At 41.8% G+C, this 21640-nt stretch overlaps 1 protein-coding gene across 1 annotated transcript in view; it reads right to left on the reverse strand.

Moving 5' to 3' along the window:
* LOC130285311 (uromodulin-like) overlaps window positions 1–19394 on the reverse strand; it is a 60173-nt gene extending 40779 nt beyond the window's left edge. Inside the window, exons 1-6 of the mRNA XM_056536667.1 lie at window positions 19293–19394; window positions 17595–17775; window positions 15777–15914; window positions 14002–14016; window positions 8237–9034; window positions 7538–7642 (exon numbers count right to left, since the gene is read on the reverse strand). Of these exons, the coding sequence (XP_056392642.1) occupies window positions 7538–7642; window positions 8237–9034; window positions 14002–14016; window positions 15777–15914; window positions 17595–17775; window positions 19293–19394 (1339 nt within the window). The remainder of the gene's footprint in view (window positions 1–7537; window positions 7643–8236; window positions 9035–14001; window positions 14017–15776; window positions 15915–17594; window positions 17776–19292) is intronic.
* Between the last annotated feature and the right edge of the window lie 2246 nt (window positions 19395–21640).

Here is a 21640-nt window from a genome sequence, read left to right on the forward strand (position 1 = left end):
GCGTTTCACAGGAATAGCAGCAAAGTGAAGGAGAAAATTCACAATCTTCATTTTTTACACTTACATGTTCTTGTAGACCCAATTTTTTAATTTTTACAAGGGGTAAAAGGAGAAAATTTATACTTGTATTTGTAGCCCAATTTCTCTTGAGTAAGCACATACCTCATATGTCTATGTAAAGTGTTCGGCGGGCGCAGTAGAGGGCTCAGAAGCGAAGGAGCGACAAGGGGATTTTGGAGAGTACGTTTTTCTGAAATGGTTTTTGGGGGGCATGTTCCATTTAGGAAGCCCCTATGATGCCAGAACAGCAAAAAAAAAAAAAAAAAAACACATGGCATAGAATTTTGGAAACTAGACCCCTTGAGGAACATAACAAGGAGTTAAGTGAGCCTTAATACCCCACAGGTGTTTCACGACTTTTGCATATGTAAAAAAATAAATAAAATGAACTAAAATATGTGTTTCCCCCCAAATTTCACATTTTTGCAAGGGTTAATAGCAGAAAATACCCCCCAGAATTTGTAACCCCATTTCTTCTGAGTATGGAAATACCCCATGTGTGTACGTCAAGTGCCTTGCGGTCGAACTACAATGCTCAGAAGAGGAGGAGCGCCATTGAGCTTTTGAAAAGTGAACTTGTTTGGAATGGTAGTCAGGGGCCATGTACGTTTACAAAGCCCCCCGTGGTGCCAGAACAGTGGACCCCCTCACGTGACCCCATTTTGGAAACTACACCCCTCACAGAATTTAATAAGGGGTTCAGTGAGTATTTACACCCCACATTTGACAGATCTTTGGAACAGTGGGCTGAGCAAATGAAAAATTTCATTTTTTTATTTTCACAGACCACTGTTCCAAAAATCTGACACCTGTGGGGTGTACATGCTCACTGTACTCCTTATTACATTACATGAGGGGTGTCGTTTCCAAAATGGGGTCACATGTTGGGGGGTCCATTGTTCTGGCACTATGGGGGCTTTGTAAACACATTTGGCCTTCAATTCTGGACACATTTTCTCTTCAAAATCCCAATGGCACTCCCTCTCTTCTGAGCATTGTAGTTTGCCTGTTGAGCACTTTACATCTACATATGGGGTATGCTCTTACTCAGAAGAAATGGGGTTACAAATTTAGTTTTTTGTTTTCCTATTTTCCCTTGTAAAAATGAAAAATTTAGGGTAACGCCAGTATTTTAGTGAAAACATTTTTTTTTTCATTTTCCCATCCAACTTTAACAAAAATGTATCAAACACCTGCGGGGTGTTAAGGCTCACTATACCCCTTGTTACATTCCGTGAGGAGTGTAGTTTCCAAAATGGGGTCACATGTCGGTATTTTTTTTTCCGTTTATGTCAGAACCGCTGTAAAATTAGCCACCCCTGTGCAAATCACCAATTTAGGCTTCAAATGTACATAGTGTGCTCTCACTCTTGAGCCTTGTTATGCACCCGCAGATCATTTTATGCCCACATCTGGGGTATTTCCATACTCAGGAGAAATTGCGTTGCAAATTTTGGGGGTCTTTTTTTTGTTTTACCTCTTGTGAAAATAAAAAGTAAAGGGCAACACCAGCATGTTAGTATCAATTTTTTTTTTTTACACTAACAGGCTGGTGTAGACCCCAACTTTTCCTTTTCATAAGGGGTAAAAGGAGGAAAAGCCCCCCAAAATTTGTAGTGTAATTTCTACTGAGTACGGAAATACCTCATATGTGGCCCTAAACTCTTTCCTTGAAATACGACAGGGCTCCGAAGTGAGAGAGCACCATGCTCATTTGAGGACTAAATTAGGGATTGCATAGGGGTGGACATAGGGGTATTCTATGCCAGTGATTCCCAAACAGGGTGCCTCCAGTTGTTGCTAAACTCCCAGCATGCCTGGACAGTCAGTGGCTCATACTTGAAGCAGAAAACTTACTGTAAGCCTGCCCGTGTGAATGTACCCTGTACATTCACATTGGGGGGGGGGGGGGGGGCAAACCTCCAGCTGTTTCAAAACTACAACTCCCAGCATGTAATGACAGACTATGCAGGCTGGGAGTGGTACTTTTGCAACAGCTGGAGGCACACTGGTTGGAGAACCTTCAGTTAGATTCCCACCCCGGTCGGTGATAGGCTGAGTCCACTGTCATGTAAGGAGCTCTGGCCGGCTTCTTACATGACAGTGGGCTCAGCCTATGACAGATCGGGGCGGGACATCGCTACGTCCGGTGACTCAGCGGTGTTCCCGTCCCCAGGAAGTGGAATGACGTCAGCACTGCCGGACCATGAGGCCTGTGCCAGACCAACGGGGCTCATAGGAAGGTATGTATGAGTTTATTTTGTTTATTTTTGAGGCCCGGGCACGGGCATATATAAATGTGTACTACTACAGTTGTCCTTTAAGTGGTATTGCTATTTGGCCCTTTTCATAGTGATATCTAGAATCCTAGTGCTTCTGAACTGTACACATTGCATTACCAATCTCCCAATATCTCCCTATGTCCATGTATTCCAAAATCTATACTACAAGTAAAGGTAGTAGATGGATATTAAATAATGTAGCTAGTTCTTTACAACTACCAGGCCTTTATGATCAAATATTACTTTATGTTCAGTATAAACCTATTAAGTTCAGATGAAACTTATTTCCAATGCTCTAATAAACAAATGAGGTTATTTTAATACCTTTTTGTGGTCTTTTATGCTTTCCTTCCTCTTTTGCTGCAAACTTTTTGTTCTGCTGTCGTCAGCCCAACGTCCCGTCTACTGTACCTCCTGTAATATATGCTTCATGTTTCTCTGTACAGGACACTTTAACCGGGAATTCAGTGAACCCTATGGGGGGAATTTATCATTGTATATAGAGCTGTTTTGCGTCTATTTTTTTGCGCAAAAATATGCGCAAGTGGTTTTTTTTGCGTGTTTTTTTTGCGCAAATTTTGATAGAATTCTTTATCATCTTGTCTATGGTTAAGTTTACCATAGATAATTTTCTACTGTAGAATCGAATTCACTAACTGTGGGTTTTTTTGCGCAAAAAAATGCTTAAACTGCATTTTCTTGTGCAAATATACACCACCTCAGAGGACACGTACCAAAGTGTCTATTTTGGCACAGTAAGGACTGCTACTCCCATCATGGACAGACTCTGTCCATGATGGGAGTTTTAGTCCAGGGGCTGAGGTGCAGATCCCACCGGGTCATTCTGCAGAGACCCGCTGCAATCCACATTTATTAACTATACAAGCCTGGGGCACATGCGGCTACACTGCGCTCCCCGCCGCTTCTGTATACACTGTCATAATTAATAATCCCCGCCAGGAGACGGGAGCTCTGATTGATCAATAGCTATCCACCAATCAGAGCTCCCCTCTCCCGGCGGGGATTATGAATTACAAAAGTTGTATATAGGAGCCGTCGTGCAGCGCAGTGTAGCCACGTGTACCGCCAGCTTGTATAGTTTATAAATGCGGATTGCAGCGGGTCTCTGCAGAATGATCTGCTGCGATCTGCACCTCTGCCCTTGGACTACTACTCCTATCATGGGACAGAGTCTCTCCAATGATGGGAGTAGTTGTAGTACCGCAGCGCTGAGGGATGGTACTTGCACATCCCCTGGCTGCGGGACTTTTAGGACTACTACTCCCATCATGGACAGACTCTGCCCATAATGGGGGTTATAGTCCCAGGGCTGAGGTGCAGATCGCACAGGGTCATTCTGCAGAGACCCGCTGTGATCCGCATTTAAGTTAAAAAGCCGGCGGTACATGCGTCTACAATGCACTGCCCGTCGGCTCCTGTATACACTGTCATAATTCATAATCCCCGCCGCCGGGAGAGGGGAGCTCTGATTGGTGAATAGCTATTGACCAATCAGAGAGCCCGTCTCCCGGCGGGGATTATGAAATGTGACAGCATATAAAGGAGCCAATGTAATGAAGAAAACTGTGCCCTGTACTGGAATGAGACCCTCCGCACAGGAACACAGTTTTCTGCTTTGCAGGGCGCTCCCTCTCATTCCATTCCCACTACCCTCCCTCAGGTGGACGGGGACAGTTTCTACACTGCTTAGACAGACTGTGGAGCTCAGCCAGAGGAGCGGCCCACAGCCTTTCTCCCACCCGCAGCGGCGCATATCAACCATTGCCCGCTACCTGCAGCGCGGTCTAGACGCATGTACCACCGGCTTGTTAACTTAAACAATGCGGATCGCAGCAGGTCATTCTCTGGAGAACCGCTGCGATCCACATTTATTAACTATACAAGCCGGTCGGCACATGCGTCTAAACTGCGCTGCCCGCTGGCTTCTATATACACTGTCATAATTCATAATCCCCACCGCCGGAACACGGGAGCTCTGATAGGGGAATAGCTATTGACCAATCAGAGCTCCCCTCTCCCGGCGGCGGGGATTAGGAATTATGAAAGTATATATACAAGCAAGCGGGTAGCGCAGTGTAGCTGCATGTAACACCGGTTTGATAACTTAAATGCGGATCGCAGGGGGTCTCTGCAGAATGACCCGATGCGATCTGCACCTCAGCCCCTGGACTACAACCCCCATCATGGGCAGAATCTGTCCATGATGGGAGTAGTAGTCCTAAAAGTCCCGCAGCCGGGGGATGTGCAAGTGCCATATAGGAGTAGTAGTCCAAGGGCAGAGGGACAGATCTCTGTTCACATTATGCTTTTTGCACAATGGGAACAGAGCCTTTATGGCAGTGTGTTCCCAAACAGGGAGATGGGAGTTGTAGTTTAGCAACAATTGGAGGCTCCCTGTTTAGGAACATGCTGCATTATGTGCACTCTTCCCAGGGAAGAGCGCAAAAAAATGTACTAACCCATATTTCTTGTTTTTCTTTTCTTCTCATTTCAGATCTGTTAATGCGTAGGACTAGGTCAGATTCAGTGGAATGCGACGATGACCAGCATTTTTTTTATTTCAATAAAATGGTTAACGACGGCTGTCGGGGAGTGTTTTTTTTTTAAATAAAATTTTTCAATGTGTCAAGTTTTTTATAATTGAATTTTCAGGGTAAGGCTGGGTTCCCATTACGTTGGTCGACCACGATTTTAAGATTTTGCCCCGGTTGTAAAAGCGCATACGGGGCAAAAATGAGCCGACCGGACCGAACGTTTTACTGCGGTCGGCTCATTTAAATTAATTACATACGGGAGTGCATAGAAAGGCATACGGGAGCGCAAGTTTTTAGCTCTACCCTGCTGTATGCGCCCCCGTATGGGGGAAAACGTAATGGGAACCCAGCCTTAGTAGTGGAAACTGTCATATAGACAGAATCCATTACTATGCCAGGGCTTAGCATTAGCCCCAAAATCAGCTAGCGCTAACCTCCAATTATTACCCCGGTACCCACCGCCACAGGGGTGCCGGAAGGAGCCGGTACCAACAGGCCCGGAGCATCAAAAATGGCGCTCCTGAGCCTAAGCGGTAACAGGCTGGCGTTATTTAGGCTGGGAAGGGGGGGCTCGCCCACCCTGGTAACATCAGGCTGTTGCTGCTTGGTTTGTATCTGGCTGATACTGAAAATAGGGGGAAACCTATGCGTTTTTCTTTTTTAAATAAATAAACAAATAAAAAAAACGTGTGTGGTTCCATTTTTTCAGTGTCAGCCAGATACCAACCAAGCAGCAACAGCCTGACATTACCAGGGTGGGTGAGGACCATTGTTACTGGCTCTCTCCAGCCTAAATAACGCCAGCCTGTTACCGCCTAGGTCCAGGAGCACCATTTTTGATGCTCCGGGCCTGTTGGTACCAGCTCTTCCCGGAACTCCTGTGGCGGCGGGTACCGGGGTCATAATTGGGGGTTAGCGCTAACTGATTTTGTGGCTAACGCTAAGCCCCGGCTTGGTAATGGATTCCATCTACAGGACGTCTTCCACTACTAAGCCTGAAAATTCAATTATAAAAAACACGACACATTGGAAAAACGTTTTTATTTAAAAAACCCTCCCCCACAGCCCTCGTTAACCCTTTTATCGACATTTAAAAAAAAAAAAACGCTGTTCATCGTCGCAATCCATCAAATCTGACATAGTTCTCCACATTCACGTATCTGAGTTTCGAAGAAAAAAAACAACAAAAAGTTTTGTACATTTTTTTTGATGGAGGGACTGTTTTTCTGGCGTTTTTGCTGATGGAAAAAAGACCTCAATGGAATCCTGGCCTCAAAGCAATAGAACAAAATCCCTACGTCCACTTTTCCTGTGAGGTAGAGAAGGAGTGTACGGTAGAGCGAGGGGGGCGTTTCTATATTTGCACAAAATTTTTCAAAGGACGTGCACAACCTTAGTAAATTCTGAGCAAGAGTGTAAATAAGACAAGCAGTGTAAAGGGGTAGATCTGTGTCTACAATAGACACCTAATGATAAATATCCCCCTATCTCCCTACCACAACACTTACTTGACTATAACCTCAAGGAAGATAGAGATGGCTGAATCCTGTACACATGACCAGGAAGTCTGTTACAGGATATACACTAAACAGAATTTAAGCTGTTGGTGTACTGTTAAATATCTGCGTCTGACCCCAGATTGTTCTTAACCACTAAATCTGTGCTTTCTGCCCTTACCTATCGCTTGATCCCTGACTATGCAAAACTTTGCCAAACCAGACTTCTATCTTGCTTGACTCCTTGATGCTGGGTGATGTAAGAGTATGGGACCATAGGAAAGCTCATAACATCTGTAAGTATTATCTTTATAATTAGTGATAAGTGGCAGGGGCCATATTCAAATTTGCGATATTTCACAAATATATTAAAGATTATTTGTCTTTTGTTTGCAAAATTCGCATATTCGCTATGTTAATTCACTTTTTGTTCCATGTGAAAATTTGCATGGACAATTCGCATGTAAATTTGCATGTAAAAAAAAAAAATAGTATTCGTCATTATGAATATGTAGCACTATATTCTAAATATTTGTGAAATCGGGAAGTGCCGATATTCACGATAAAAATTTGCATTACGAATATTCGTGCTCAACACTATAATCACTGTAGTAATTTTTTTAAACAAAAAGTTATATGGGTGGCCAACCCCTTTAAAATCCAACTAAGAGTCTTAAAAAACTAACTGGGAATGTATATCAAGCCAGAAGTAGGGAATACCCCTCTGCAGATGGCTGTTTTTTCGGATTTATGTTGAGGTACATGCATCTATCATCCAGATGCAAAGAAGTGCAAGCATTTCAAACAAAGGGGGAAAAAAGATTCCTTCAAAAGAAGAGAGAGCCCCCAATAACCTCCCCTTCCCCTCTGGCCCAAACAGCTATTTCATAGTGTTTCCCCCCATCAGTACAGAGCAGAGTGTCCTGGCTTGACTGGTGAAAGGCAGTAAGGTAAGGTGTCTCCTTGAGGAGAGTGTTGTAATGTATCTCCCCAGAATTCCCAGTGGGGCATTGAGGGCCTATAAGTCTCCACACACCGCGCTCTCCTCAAGGAAAAATCTATCCCTTTTGATTAAATATGTTATTAAATGGACTAAAATGGACTTAAAATGGGTCCTTTATACATAAAGTTTATTTGAATATACCGGTAATAGTGTCATCATTTTTGCAATGGCATCTATAACGTCCACCCACTGCTCTACATTCCTCATCGTCAGTACAGGAACAATATTCAGGGACTGTTGCTGGATCTGAAAATGAAACATGGTAAAAATATTTTGATACCTGGAAACTATATATATTTTCTAATATAATATAATTCATACAATAAGGTATGGCTGCAACAGGTACTCACATGGCAATAATAAGAAATATATATATATATATATATATATATATATATATATATATATATATACCAATAGTAAGCAGCACATCCAGTAAAAAGAGTCCAAGGTGTGCACACCAATTGGATCTCGGTGCTCCGATCCCACTTTAGATAAGGTTGATAATAGGCAGCTGATAATAGGTGTGCTGCCTATCTGCCTATTATCAACCATATATATATATATATATATATATATATATATATATATATATATATGTAATAAAAAAAAACATTAGCAATACGATCACTGCCTGGTCAGAACATTTTTATTAAAAGGGTTATGCATTTAACCTTGTCCCAGCAGGACAAGTCCTTCTCCAAATGGGCTGCTAAATCCTCTACCCCCACCCCCATGATAAGCTGCTGTGACCATCAGCTCTTGATTACAAAGGGTAGATCTTTGGTTGTTGTTAGAAATGTAATTATTTTCCCAATTATATTGTAAATAATACTGTACCTGTGCAATATCTAGAATAGTAGATAGGGCTTGAACGAAATTTATATACATGAAATCCTCCTGGACAAGCCTTAATTGTTACATCTGTTCTCCACTGGCAGCAAATACCACTATCAGAAATACAAACTGTACGATTCACAATTCCATCTGCGGGTTGTGGATGCGCTCCGTCCAACCACATGGGGTATCTGGTGTAACAAGAACCCGTACTGGGACAAAACTCTGACATGCGGATTCCACCACTGCCCATAAAACGATACCATCCATTTAGGTAATAGTCACTTGAGTAATAGTAATAATAATAGTAATAGTAATCGTAATAGGATGTGCTCCTGGTTGGCTCATTCAGGGTGGTATGGTTGAAGCATGGGTCAGAGCAGATATGGGACCCATTGGATTTGATACATTCTCTGCCGAACCCACAAATGTCTTTTGTACATTCATCTATCTCACATGTATATCCATCTCCATAATATCCTGCTGGACAGTAGCATGAATAGGATCCATTGTAATTTTTGCACACTGCAAGTGGGTCACAGCGGTTCAGCTCGCGTGCAGAGCATTCATCTATATCAACACAACTTTTATTTTGCCAAGAGTAGCCACTGGGACAGACACAGTTGTAGGAGCCATATGTATTGACACAGTAACCGACATTGCATGGGTATGGCCCACTGTAACATTCATTGATATCATAGCAGGAAAATCCATCGCCACTGAAGCCTTCTTTACAGATGCAGGTGTAGTCAAGCAAATCTTTCTTGCAAATAGCATTGCTGCTACACTTGGAACAAAAGGCTGTGGAAAAACATATGCATTGTTATTTAGGAAATAAGACAATAGACTGGATTTATATTGTAGAATACACTGAGCAGAGATATATAAAATAAGACAACTGTTTTATTCAGGATGAGAGAAAAGGGGTTGTCTGGGATTGTTATGAATCTTTTCACCTGTACAGTATCCTGGGCATATTTGGTGCGCAGGATTTGAAGCTGCAGATTTAGGGTAGGGTCACACATAACGGATCCGCAGCATATTTTACAGATTACCAACCCTACAGTAAGCCACTGCCTGTGCCCGTGTGTCTGCCCGTAGCAGCACTACGAGCACACACAGGGATGTATGTGACTGTAGCAAACTGTGTGCGCATGCACGGTTTACTCACAAACATTGCAACAGCTCCTCTGCTCCTTGACCTTGGCATGCTTGTGCAGTTTACTACAGTTGCGCACATAATTTTGTTTACACTGAAATTTGCAGCTTCGAATCCTGTGATTAGAATGACATGACTGCTGAGAAGTGAGATCTACAGGTCTGGCAGTATCAGGCTATTGAGAGGCTCTTTGTGACAATTAGAAGGTTTAAAAAAAATTATTCATATAGACAATAGCATGGAGAACTAGAAAACATCACCAAAAATGTATAAAATACTGTATAGATTTAAACAAAGGTCATTTAATGATGATACATCTCCTATAAAGGGAATCTGTCTGCAGCAATTCCCTCACAAACCTGTTTATACATGATATTATTGCGGGTGATGCTGAATCTAATGCAGGTTACCTTTTATAAATAGATAAATGCAAGTATGCAAATGCTGGTCTTGGTGCTGGGGGAAGGAAGGGGGGAATTTGCACATCCTTGGTGCACCATTCTACCTGACCGGCTGGTCCCTGTAATCCAGTGGTATCTGCACCAAATATGATGAAGTACACAGAATGTAACAGTGTCATGCTGAAGAGCAGAACATGAATATTTATGAAGGGGCCGGAATAAAGGGACCAGCAGGGCAGGCAGAATGGTGGGATGCCCCTGTGCACCAAAACCAACATTAGCATGATAGGATTTATCTATTTTTTTCAGCAATGGAACCACTGAATTAAGAAGGTAACCTGCATTAGATTTAGCATCACCCTTACTACTACCATGTAGAAACAGGTTAGTGGCAGATTCCCTTTATGACCATATTCACACTGCATACAAGGGAAAAATATAAATAGAAATCTGGACCATATTCTTATATGGCACCATGGTCTAGTACATGGAGATAAAAGGAGAGAGCAGGCAGATTATGTGAAAGAAATAACAAATCTTTCCATGAGCACTGAATGTGATACTGTACTCCAGGTTTTTGTACTTTTAAGCTGTGTGCCCCAGATGCCAAGTTCTGTTTGTTGTTCATTTACTAGTATTACCTGTCTTTGGTGGATTGTGCCCTTTTTTGTATTTTTATAACCCCAGAGGTTCAGTTTTCCTCTGAACTATGGATTACTATCGTCTTGAGCCTTTCTCGGCTTCCTTAGACAATGCATCGCAGATCAGTTGATCACAGGTGCTTGACTGCTTCTCGTGTTCCTTGACAAGCCAGCCCCTCATGCTGTGTGTGGCCCATGTCTACGGCCCACCATGCCAGCGTTGAGTGTATTCCGCTATCTGCAGACTGTGCTGTCATCACTTGACAGCAGGGGATACGTTCCATGCTGGCACGTGGAGATATGCGGCACACCTCATCAGGCTTGTCAGGGAAGATGAGAAGCAGCCAAGCCTCTGTGATCAGCTGACCTATGACATGTTGTCTCAAGCTGCACAGAAAGCCGGGAAAGGCTCGACACGACAGAAATCCATAGTGCACAGGAATGCTGAACCTCTTGGGGCATAAAAATACAAAAAAGGGCAGGATCCACCACAGACAAGTAATACTAGTAAATTAGCATACATTACTGGGCATTAGGAGCACATTACTTAAATGTACACAAAAACTGGAATGCCCCTTTAATTTTGAAAAGAGAAGAAATACACAGGAAACCCATCATTATTACCTCTTATTATTGTCATAACTTTATAAAAGTATCATTAAAGGAACACTCAGGGCTAAATACACTGATGCACTATGTAGTGCATATTGCAGTATAGTTTCAGGTTAAAATTTTTAGTCATTGTATTAAAAAACTTTCTCACATTTTGATATATTTTGTGTTTCAACTCCAAACTGTTTTCAAGATCCCTGCTTTGTGTCAATGGAAGAAAGCTTCCTATTTAAAATCTGAAACTGGAAACCCATAAAGACTTAGTCCTGTTCCACTGTAACATGGATACAATCATAAAAGTGTTAAAGTGTACCTGTCGTTTGTAAAAACTTCTACGCCATTTTATGCTAGGGACGTTAGGGACCCACTCTGATAGGTGACCCACTCTGACGTTAGGGACCCACTCTGATAGGTGGCCTTGACATGGCGAGTGGGCTTGTACTTTTTAATCAAAAACAGCTAGAAACACACTAGTTTGTAAACACTAGCATACACACACAACAGGGACTACAACTCCCAGCATGTGTCATTCAGGAGCCCCCCCCCTCCCCCTTCCCATATAGAGATCATTCCCAGTATGAGATTTATTCCCCTGCAGTCCATACATCCCCAGCCCGTGCACCTTCTCATCCTCCCCTTCAGATAACACTTATCTTCTCTGTGAGGTCCTTCTCCTGTGCAGACCTGCGTCCTTAGAATACAGAGCGGGGGGAGGGGAGGTGAGGAGCTGTGTACTATGGCTTCTCCTGTGCATACCTGTGTCCTTAGAATACAGAGGGGGGGAGGGGAGGTGAGGAGCTGTGTACTATGGCTTCTCCTGTGCAGAACCTGCATCCTTAGAATACAGAGCGGGGGAGGGGAGGTGAGGAGCTGTGTACTATGGCTTCTCCTGTGCAGACCTGCATCCTTAGAATACAGAGCGGGGGGAGGGGAGGTGAGGGCTGTGTACTCAGCTGGATGAGATGAGGGGGCGTGGCTTATTCCTCTCATGCAGACAGAGGGAAAAAATCCAAAAAAACTAAACTTACAAAGAAGATGCCATATAGACAAAAAAATTTACCACCGGAGTACCCCTTTAACCTGTCGGTACAGGCCGGTAGTGCAGGTAACACTGATGACAACCATACTTAACTGGTCCCGTTCCATGGTCCTCCCGCAATCTTCTACCGTATCTTCCATGCTGGGGCAGACTTGTATCATGGGCGGAGCTTAGTGACATCACAGCTGCTGTTTGCTAGCAGCAAGACCCAACAGAGAAGCAGAAGCAGTGATATCAGAAAGCTCCTTCTATGCTCCAAATCGGCCCCGGAATGGAAAAATACAGAGGAAAATAGCGGGAAAACGGAAGCACGGAGAGGGGACAGGTAAGTATGGTTATCATCACTGTTTGTACTGACAGGTTAGTGCAGGTAAGACTGATAACAGATTTCCTTTAATAATTTTATGTTAGTGAAGGAAATTCCATGTATTAAACCATAAGGACACAATGCTAATGAGTAGATATGAATACTGTAGATATATTGTATACTGACCTTTTTTTATTTCAAATTTATCACATTTTATGTCACAGGAAAAGAGGGAAAAATCACAAAAAGTTCCAGATACAGAACTTCTACTCACCCGTTGAGTTGAACGTGTCACCTTTAAATTAAAAAGAAACAAAAAAACAAAAACAAAAAAAAAAAACAATGTTAACATAAAGTCAAATACCAGACATTAAGGTATGGCTGACCTAAAGTAGCAAGAATGTCTGGTATCTTAGATTCTTTCTGTGCTTTCCTTTAACCCTTCTTTATTTCTCCCTTGCTAATTTTGTTTCATGTTTCTTGGTCACACTTCTGGGTTAAGTGACAGACCTCAAGACATTCCTAAACCATAATATAGATGATGGCATATACTACATATACGTTATTATAGACCTATCATTTTAGATTACAGGTACCACACTACCTTCATACTATAATTTCCTCAAATTGAGTAATTTTGTTAAATTTTTGTTGTCCATGCAGATTATTCAAAACATCTTTCCAATTTGTCTTCTATACAAGATGGATCACTCTTGGGGTTAGATGTGAAACCTAATTTCACATCCTACTTTTATATCTATACTTGTTCTTTTGTTTTTTAATAAAATGTGAACAATGCTTATAAATAAACAGTTATAAAAAAAAAAAGAAAAAAATGTCTGGCAGTTGTTTATATTGAGAAAAAAATAATAAGAAAATGTTTAAAAAATCTTTGTGAAGAGCTTTACTGCAAATGATGTCTGAAGCTTTATAAAGAAACTCAATCAATGGATAAATTTTATTTAAAAAGTGCTGAATGAGTTTAAAGGGGTACTACCGTGCTGACAACTTATCCCCTATCTAAAGGATAGGGGATAAGTTGCCTGATCGCGAGGGGTCCTGCCGCTGGGGACCCCCGCGATCTCGCATGCAGCACCCAACTCTCATGACTGCCCTGATGACTGCCGATCACGGGGTCGGAGTATCATGACGTCACGGATCCGCCCCCATGTGATATCATGCTCCGCCCCCTCCATGTAAGTCAATGGCAGGGGGCGAGACAGCTGTCTCGCCCCCTGCCATAGACTTGCATTGAGGGGGCGGAGCGTGACGTCACACGGGGGCAGAGCTGTGACGTCACGATCACCGGCCACGTCATCAGATGAGAGCGGGGTATTGCGTGCAAGATCAGGCAACTTATCCACTATCCTTTAGATAGGGGACAAGTTGTCAGCACGGTAGTATCCCTTTAAAGAATGTTTTCATAGAAAGGTACTGTATATCTCTTTGTATTCTTTTAATGGGTAAATCAATAGATAGATACTGTATATACTGTAAATAAGAGATATAAGAAAACAGATTTTCAAGCAAAACTTGGGGTTGGAGAGAAGACTGTTAGCAATGGCTAGACTGAAAATGCTATGCAAATGATGTTTATTGTTTTACTTACTTGATACACCTTTATCTGGAAAAAAGGGGAAAAACAGAAATGTTATTATAAGGTATAATAAATGTGTACAGCTCTGACTACCAGAAGCCTCATTTCCTCCAAGGGGCCTTGGCTTTACCAGACACCTGACTGGCCTGGTGTGACTGGTGTCCTGGGCATGCAACAGTGTCCTCAGGACACAGATACAGTTAAAGTCTATGGCTGAGCAGAGAGCCATAGGCTTCTTCCCCTGCATTATTATATCATATATCATTGGCTGATTGTTTAGGCCTGCGGCCTTTAAGGCTCTAAGGGACTGCTATTGACATCAGTATTCTCCCGGAGACTCATAGCCACAGATCTAAAGCAGCTTGAGACATAGTAGGATGGCACAGAAGAAAGAAGCTGCAAGAAGAGCACAACCTTGGAACAAGGGTAGATGAGTATACTGTTTTGGAGGCAAAAAAAGGAACACTAATACTGTTTTGAAGGCACAAAAGGTACAATATTGCTGTTTTGGGGGCACAAAGGGAACACTATTACTGTTATGGGTAAACAAAGGGGACACTATTACAGTTTTGGGGACACTATTACTATTAGTTGTGGGGGCACAAGAGGGCACTATTACTGTAATGGGGGCAGAAAGGAAGCATTATTACTGTTTTGGGGATGCAATTAGTGAAGTATTATTAAAGGTAATGTCCCTAGTGCAGGACACCAAGGAGGGCATTATTGGCATTTGGGGAAACCATTGGTGGGGAAATGGGTTAGAAAGATGTTGACAATGTGAAGAACCTGAGATGTTTTTCTAAAAGATTTGGTGGAGAAGATTCATGGCTGAAAGAAATCTTCTTGATGGACTGGATGGGGAAGAAAAGGAAGAAGAATGACTCCAGAAAGACATCACCAGTAAGTCACTTGATGTAATCACCGTGCAGGGCTGTTGTCTACCTCTATACGGTCAATGTATGGGGGGAATATTAGTCTTTGTATAATATTTGTTGATAAGTTAGAGTATGGTGATAGTATTCAGTCGCTGTGTAGTGATAATGGTCATGGTGTAGCAGTATTATCTTTCCCTACTACAATCTTTGGTAATATCATTGGAAAAGTGGAATTTGTTTGGTAAGAATTAAATGGTAATATGTTTGGTAGCAGTATTATGGCAGTTTTATTTGGTGAGATTATAACTGTAATAGTTAGAATACTATCACATATATTGTAAATTGGCAGGTTTGAAGAGGCAATTTGTCTGTAAACCCAGAGTATCAAGGGACAGAGTAATGCTGAGGCACTGTTTCTATGTTATACACACTAGTAATGCCCTTGCTGAGTCGGGGGGATTCGGGGGATTTAAAAGTTTGCTATGGGGCCTAGCCTTTAGGGTACATTCCCACACGGCGTATTTGCTGCGTATTTGCTGCTGCGTATTTTATTTTCTCTGTTGAAGTCAATGGGTAGGAAAATATGCAGCACCAAATACGCAGCAAATACGCAGCAAAATACGCCGTGTGGGAACGTACCCTTATAGTTAAGTCCTTGCTGACTAGTACAGATTTTTTTTTTTTATTATTTGTGTTCAAGACCACATGCCCATCTTTAAAATTCTACTGCACTCAATGTATGTTCATTTCTTATGGGAGAAGAAAAATGATGGACTTATAGAGTGAAGAGAACTAATAAATGTAACAGAATTAATCGAAAATGACAACAATATTTGACACAGGTCTTTGCCAAGTGTTTAACATTGTTGTTATTTTTATAGTATAAATTAAAAATGAACCTTGCATATTTACCTTTATATCCTTCAATACGTATGGAATAAGAACTTGATGCATAGACTTCAATGGTCCATGTTCCATAGCTGGGATATTGTGAGTAAAAGACAGAGCCCCAAGAATCTGTGAAGAAGGTTGTGAGATTTGCTACAGCGCCTAAAAGAAAGAATGTTTAACAAATGTCTTAGTAGTGCAATAGATAGTGTTACTAATAAGATACAGATTATTTTTATATCTACCAAAGGTTAAAAGAGAAAACTCAATCTAAAGAATCACAATTAAAGGGGTATTCTGAATTATTAAAAAATAAACAATCAAACAAACATTGCAGCCTGATTGGACCGCAAAGTAACAAACTACAGGATACTTATATAGCATGGTCAACCCCAGGGCCTCTGCTTACGTCCCCTGATGATGCACTGTCCCTGCCCTGCTGACAACATTCCAAACCTACTGCAGCCATTCATTGAGGTTAAAGTTCAGAAATCACTTCAGATGTCTTCATTTATTGAAATAAACATGCTGTCCAGCCTTACTTGGCCCTTACCAGGTGTGACCGGCTTACCAAATTTAGATCAAGTGCAACTCTACAACTGTTAAAGTGAGGAGAAAGGGTGGAAAGAAGCCGGTACAGTGGAGGCGCTGCTCGAGCGGTGAAATTACTGAGAAACTCAGGCGGTGCAGGATAACGATTTTTATTGAAATTAATTGGGACAACGCGTTTCGGCATCTGCTGATGCCTTCCTCAGGTCAACTTAACAATTTCCATATTCCTATGATGTTCAATGTGGGATAGCTGGAAAATGATCCTGTCTGGCGTCTGCACCGCTGCTGGTCATGACAGACCAGCAGCGGTGCAGACGCCAGACAGGATGATTTTCCAGCTATCCCACATTGAACATCATAGGAATATGGGAATTGTTAAGTGGACCTGAGTAAGGCATCAGCAGATGCCGAAACGCGTTGTCCCAATTAATTTCAATAAAAATCGTTATCCTGCACCGCCTGAGTTTCTCAGTAATTTCACCACTCGAGCAGCGCCTCCACTGTAACGGCTTCTTTCCACCCTTTCTCCTCACATTGCATATCGGCTCCTTATTTAGGAGCTCGATGCCTGTGGGAGAGCAGCAGCTCATCCAACACTAGGGCTGCACAGGTCCCAGTGTGGCCTCTCCAAGGTCGGTATATCACTGTTGGTGTGGTGGAGGGTGCACAACAGTGAATACATTTCTCTCAGGGAGCGCCCCCTGCACCTTTTTCTCCCCTCTCGTCTCCTAACAACTGTTAAAGGGGTACTCTGGTGATTTAAAAAATGTCAGATCAACTGTTGCCAGAAAGTTAAACAGATTTGAAAATTACTTCAAAAATCTTAATCCTTCTAGTAGTTATCAGCTGCTGTATGCTCCACAGGAAGTTGCATAGTTCTTTTTAGCCTGGCCACAATGCTCTCTACTGACACCTCTGTCCGTATCAGGAACTGTGCAGAGCTGGAGCAAAGCCTCACAGTAAACCTCTCCTGCTCTTGACAGTTCCTGACATGGACAGAGGAGTCAGCCTAGAGCACTGTGGTCAGACTGAAAATAACTACACAACTTCCTCTGGAGCATACAGCAGCTGATAAGTACTGAAATAATTAAGATTTTTAATTAAGAGATTTTTAATTAAGAGTACCTCTTTAAAGAAGGTCACAAAAGAACCCAGATGAAAATCTGAAGAAAGCAAATACTAATGCAATAGGTTTATATTCATTTTATTGTGCACAAGTTAGATAATATAGATAGAGCATGCTATTTAAAATTAATATAATTTTGATACAATATGATATGAGGTTCTTACCTGATGGCTGATAAAGAGTGATTGAGCTGTTTGTGATACCCGATAGTGATAGGATGAGTGAAGTAAGATTTGTTGGCACCCAGAAATTGTTTCTATAATAATAACTGCTACTCTCCACTGAAAGCAGGCGTGTTGTACTGTTCACTGGTATTTTTAGAAAGAAGTTGAGCAGATCTGCTATCTGGTGAGAAAAAAAAAGTAGTAAGAGATGTAACTTGTTCACCTCTGGTACAAATTAGTAAGAGATGTGACCCTGTTCATGTACAAACTGTGGTGTTACTATCCTGTTAAAGGGGTACTCTGCCCCAAGACATCTTATTCCCTAACCAAAAGATAGGGGATAAGATGTCTGATTACGGTGGTCCAGACACTAGGACCCCCATGATCTTCGGGACAGCTTGGAGCTTCCATGTTCATGATGTCACTCCATGCACCGGATGACCTCGCCAGAGATCACGGAGGATAAGATGTCTAGGGGTGTAGTATCCCTTTAACTGGGCCTCCCTCTTCATACTAAGACAGAAGAGTGTCCAAGAGACACCATTAAAGTTGTCCAACCCGGAAGATCTGACAACTCAGTTATTTATGTTTTTTCTGCTCCTGCGGAATTAACATCAGTGTGAATGGGTGGCCGCCAGATGGAAGAGCGAGCAAAGATTCTGTTCACATTACTCATTGTGAACGTACCCTATGACAGACTTGAAAAATGTAAATGTATAGTGGTAATAGGATCCCCATTCTAACCTTAAGGACAAAGCCAATTTTTGTTTTTGCACATTAGTTTTTTCCTCCTCCCATTCTGAAAGTCATAACGCTTTCAATTTTGCACCTACAGACCCATATAAGGGCTTTTTTGTAATTTTTTTCTGTTTCAACGCAGTCCAATTTTAGTAAAAATGACACTTTTTCTTTATTCTGTAGGTCCATACGGTTACAAGGATACACAATTTATATAGGTTTTATTTATTTTACTACTTTTAAAAAAATTATAACCACATGCACCAAAATTAGTATGTTTAAAATCTTCTGACCCCTATAACTTTTTTATTTTTCTGCATACAGGGCTATATCAGGGCAAATTTTTTCCACCTTGGTCTGTAGTTTTATTGGTACCATTTCTGTTTTGATGGGACTTTTTGACTGCTTTTTATTACTTTTTTATGGTATATGAAGTGACCAAAAATGCACAATTTTAGTCTTTGGAAATTTTACATGTACGCCATCGACCGTGTGGTTTAACTTATATTTTAATAGCTCGGACATTTACACAAACGGTGGTACCAAATATGATTATTTTTATTTTAATACTAATATTTTATTTAAAAAATGGGAAAAGGGGAGATTCAAACTTTTATTAGGAAGAGGTTAATTCACTTTTTCTAACACTTTTTTTATCTTTTGATTGCATATACTGATCAATGCTATGCCATATCAGTGTTATCGGTGCTCTGCTGCTCCAGCCTGCATAGCAGGCTGGGAGCAGCAGATCACTGATCGGATGGCGAGGAGGCAGGTAAGGGCCCTTCCGCCATCCTCTCAGCTGATCGGGAAATCGTGGTTTCACCATGATGGTCCAGATCAGCTCCGCTGAGCTGCCAGGATACTTTTACTTTTGGTTTAGACACCGCGATCAACTTTGATCGCGGCATCTAAAGGGTTAATGCAGGCAGCGGCCCGATTGGTGATGCCCGCATTAACCCTGGATCCTGGCTGCTGATAGCAGTCAGGAACTGCCAGCTTTAATGCGTGCTCAGCTCGTGAACGGGCTTCAACCCCAGGTAACGGGACCAGTGCGTACATGTGCGCCCTTTGTCCTTAAGTACCAGGATGCGAGGGTATACCTGTATGCCCTCCGTCCCCAACAGGTTAATCTTGTATACATTATTGTGTCTGTAGAAGGAGTGCGAAAGGCACCAATAGTTACTGGACCAGTAGGGGTTAACTCAAAGGCTGGATAGGAATAACAGCACAGCAGCTATATACATTCCTCAATAGATAACCCTGACTAAAGACACCCCCAAAAATAATGTTATATTAAAACTTAACCTTTATTGGATTTAATTAAAGTACATGAAAATTGTGCTCAGTGGCCACTAGGTGACAGTGGTACATTAAAAGTATCAACACTGTGTACATGAACGTTCATATGATGAAATTGCTTGTGTCTGTACAACAGACTACTTTTAAGGGAATGCTAAGTTCTGCTGATACCATCTGCAGACTGGTATCTTTAGCAATCCACACGTGTTGGAACTATGTACCAGTGTTGTGCTAAAATCTCACTCATCTCCTCCTAACGTTTCGCCATTTTAAATAGCTTTTTCAAAGGTACAAAGCCTCAAAATGTTAGGAGGAGAGGAGTGAGATTATAGCACAACACTGGTACATAGTTCCAACATGTGTGGATTGCTAAAGATACCAGTCTGCAGACGGTATCAGCAGAACTTAGCATTGCCTATAAAAGTAGTCTGTGGTACAGACACAAGCAATTTCATCATATGAACATTTATGTACACAGTGTTGATACTTTTATTGTACCACTGGCCTAGTGGCCACTGAGCACAATTTTCATATACTTTAATTAAATCCAATAAAGGTTAAGTTTTAATATAACATTATTTTTGGGGGGTCTTTAGTCAGGGTTATCCCTGAAGGGATTTATTTCCCCAAGTAGGTTAGTGTTTTGTAATAGTTGGCCCATAGATCCCCTTTGTGGTTTTTTGAATTCCTCAATAGAGTCTCCGGTCGTGCTAGGACAAGAGGCAATGAAAAGTCTTAGTAAACACAATGTAAAACAGACTGTAGAACACTCCTGCACTCACCCCTTAGTAAGGGACTCAAAGCTCCTATTAGGACGCGCCAGTGGATCAGGACTGCAGGTATGCGTGGGCGATCAGCGGCGATCACCGGTGATTTTGCGCAAGGTGTGCTTCTTTCGGCCTCACTTAGGTCATTGCGTTGTGCGTTAAAATAAAGTGAGCGTTACTCAACAGATCATGTGATCGCAACAGGTGAGCAGCAAAGACAAAAACAAAAAATAAGATAAAGAATTGAAAAAACATAAAGCCTACCATCCATTAGTATATTGTGGTATATGTATAAATCTATATCTTAAGCATAATAAAGAATTACTACAAAAACAGAGACATATCGATTCTGTCATTGATTCTGAGCAGTCCTTGCGCATCTAGGCACATAATCCACATAGCCTCCACTCGTAACAATCATTTAACACTGGTTAACCAATTTTTATCACGTTTCTCTATGGCTCTGGAATTGTTGTTTATGGGTACATTCACACGAGTGGATTTTGGCAGCGTATTTTACAAGTGACTGCTCGTAGCGGCAATACGCCGCTACGAGCAGACACACTGTGATGTGCGAGTCTCAGTATAGTGGGAGCTCTCTGCCTAGCTCAGAGAAGGGAGAGTAGCCACGATGTGTGAGTACACCACGCACATCACTGCAGTGTGTCTGCTCGTCGCGGCGTATTGCCTCGACGAGCAGGCACATGTAAAGACAGCATAGAGCGGGCCTTCACCAGCGAATCCGCAGCATAAAATATGCTGTAAATCTGCTCATGTGAACGTACTCTAACAGAGATTTATTCCTGCGGTATGTAATGATAGGTTTTCTCGTGGCTACTGACAGATCACTGTCACTTTCCATAATATGCCAGTTATTCTTAAAGGGGTATTCCAGGAAAAAAACTTTTTTTTATATATCAACTGGCTCCAGAAAGTTAATAAGATTTGTAAATTACTTCTATTAAAAAATCTTAATCCTTTCAGTACTTAAGAGCTTCTGAAGTTAAGGTTGTTCTTTTCTGTCTAAATCCTCCCTGATGACACCTGTCTCGGGAAACGCAGTTTAGAAGCAAATCTCCATAGCAAACCTCTTCTAAACTGGGCGTTTCCCGAGACAGGTGTCATCAGAGAGGATTTAGACAGAAAAGGACAACTTTAACGTCAGAAGCTCATAAGTACTGAATGGATTAAGATTTTTTACTAGAAGTAATTTACAAATCTCTTTCACTTTCTGGAGCC

The sequence above is a fragment of the Hyla sarda genome, chromosome 8, assembly GCF_029499605.1.
Source record: "Hyla sarda isolate aHylSar1 chromosome 8, aHylSar1.hap1, whole genome shotgun sequence".
Lineage (NCBI taxonomy): Eukaryota > Metazoa > Chordata > Amphibia > Anura > Hylidae > Hyla > Hyla sarda.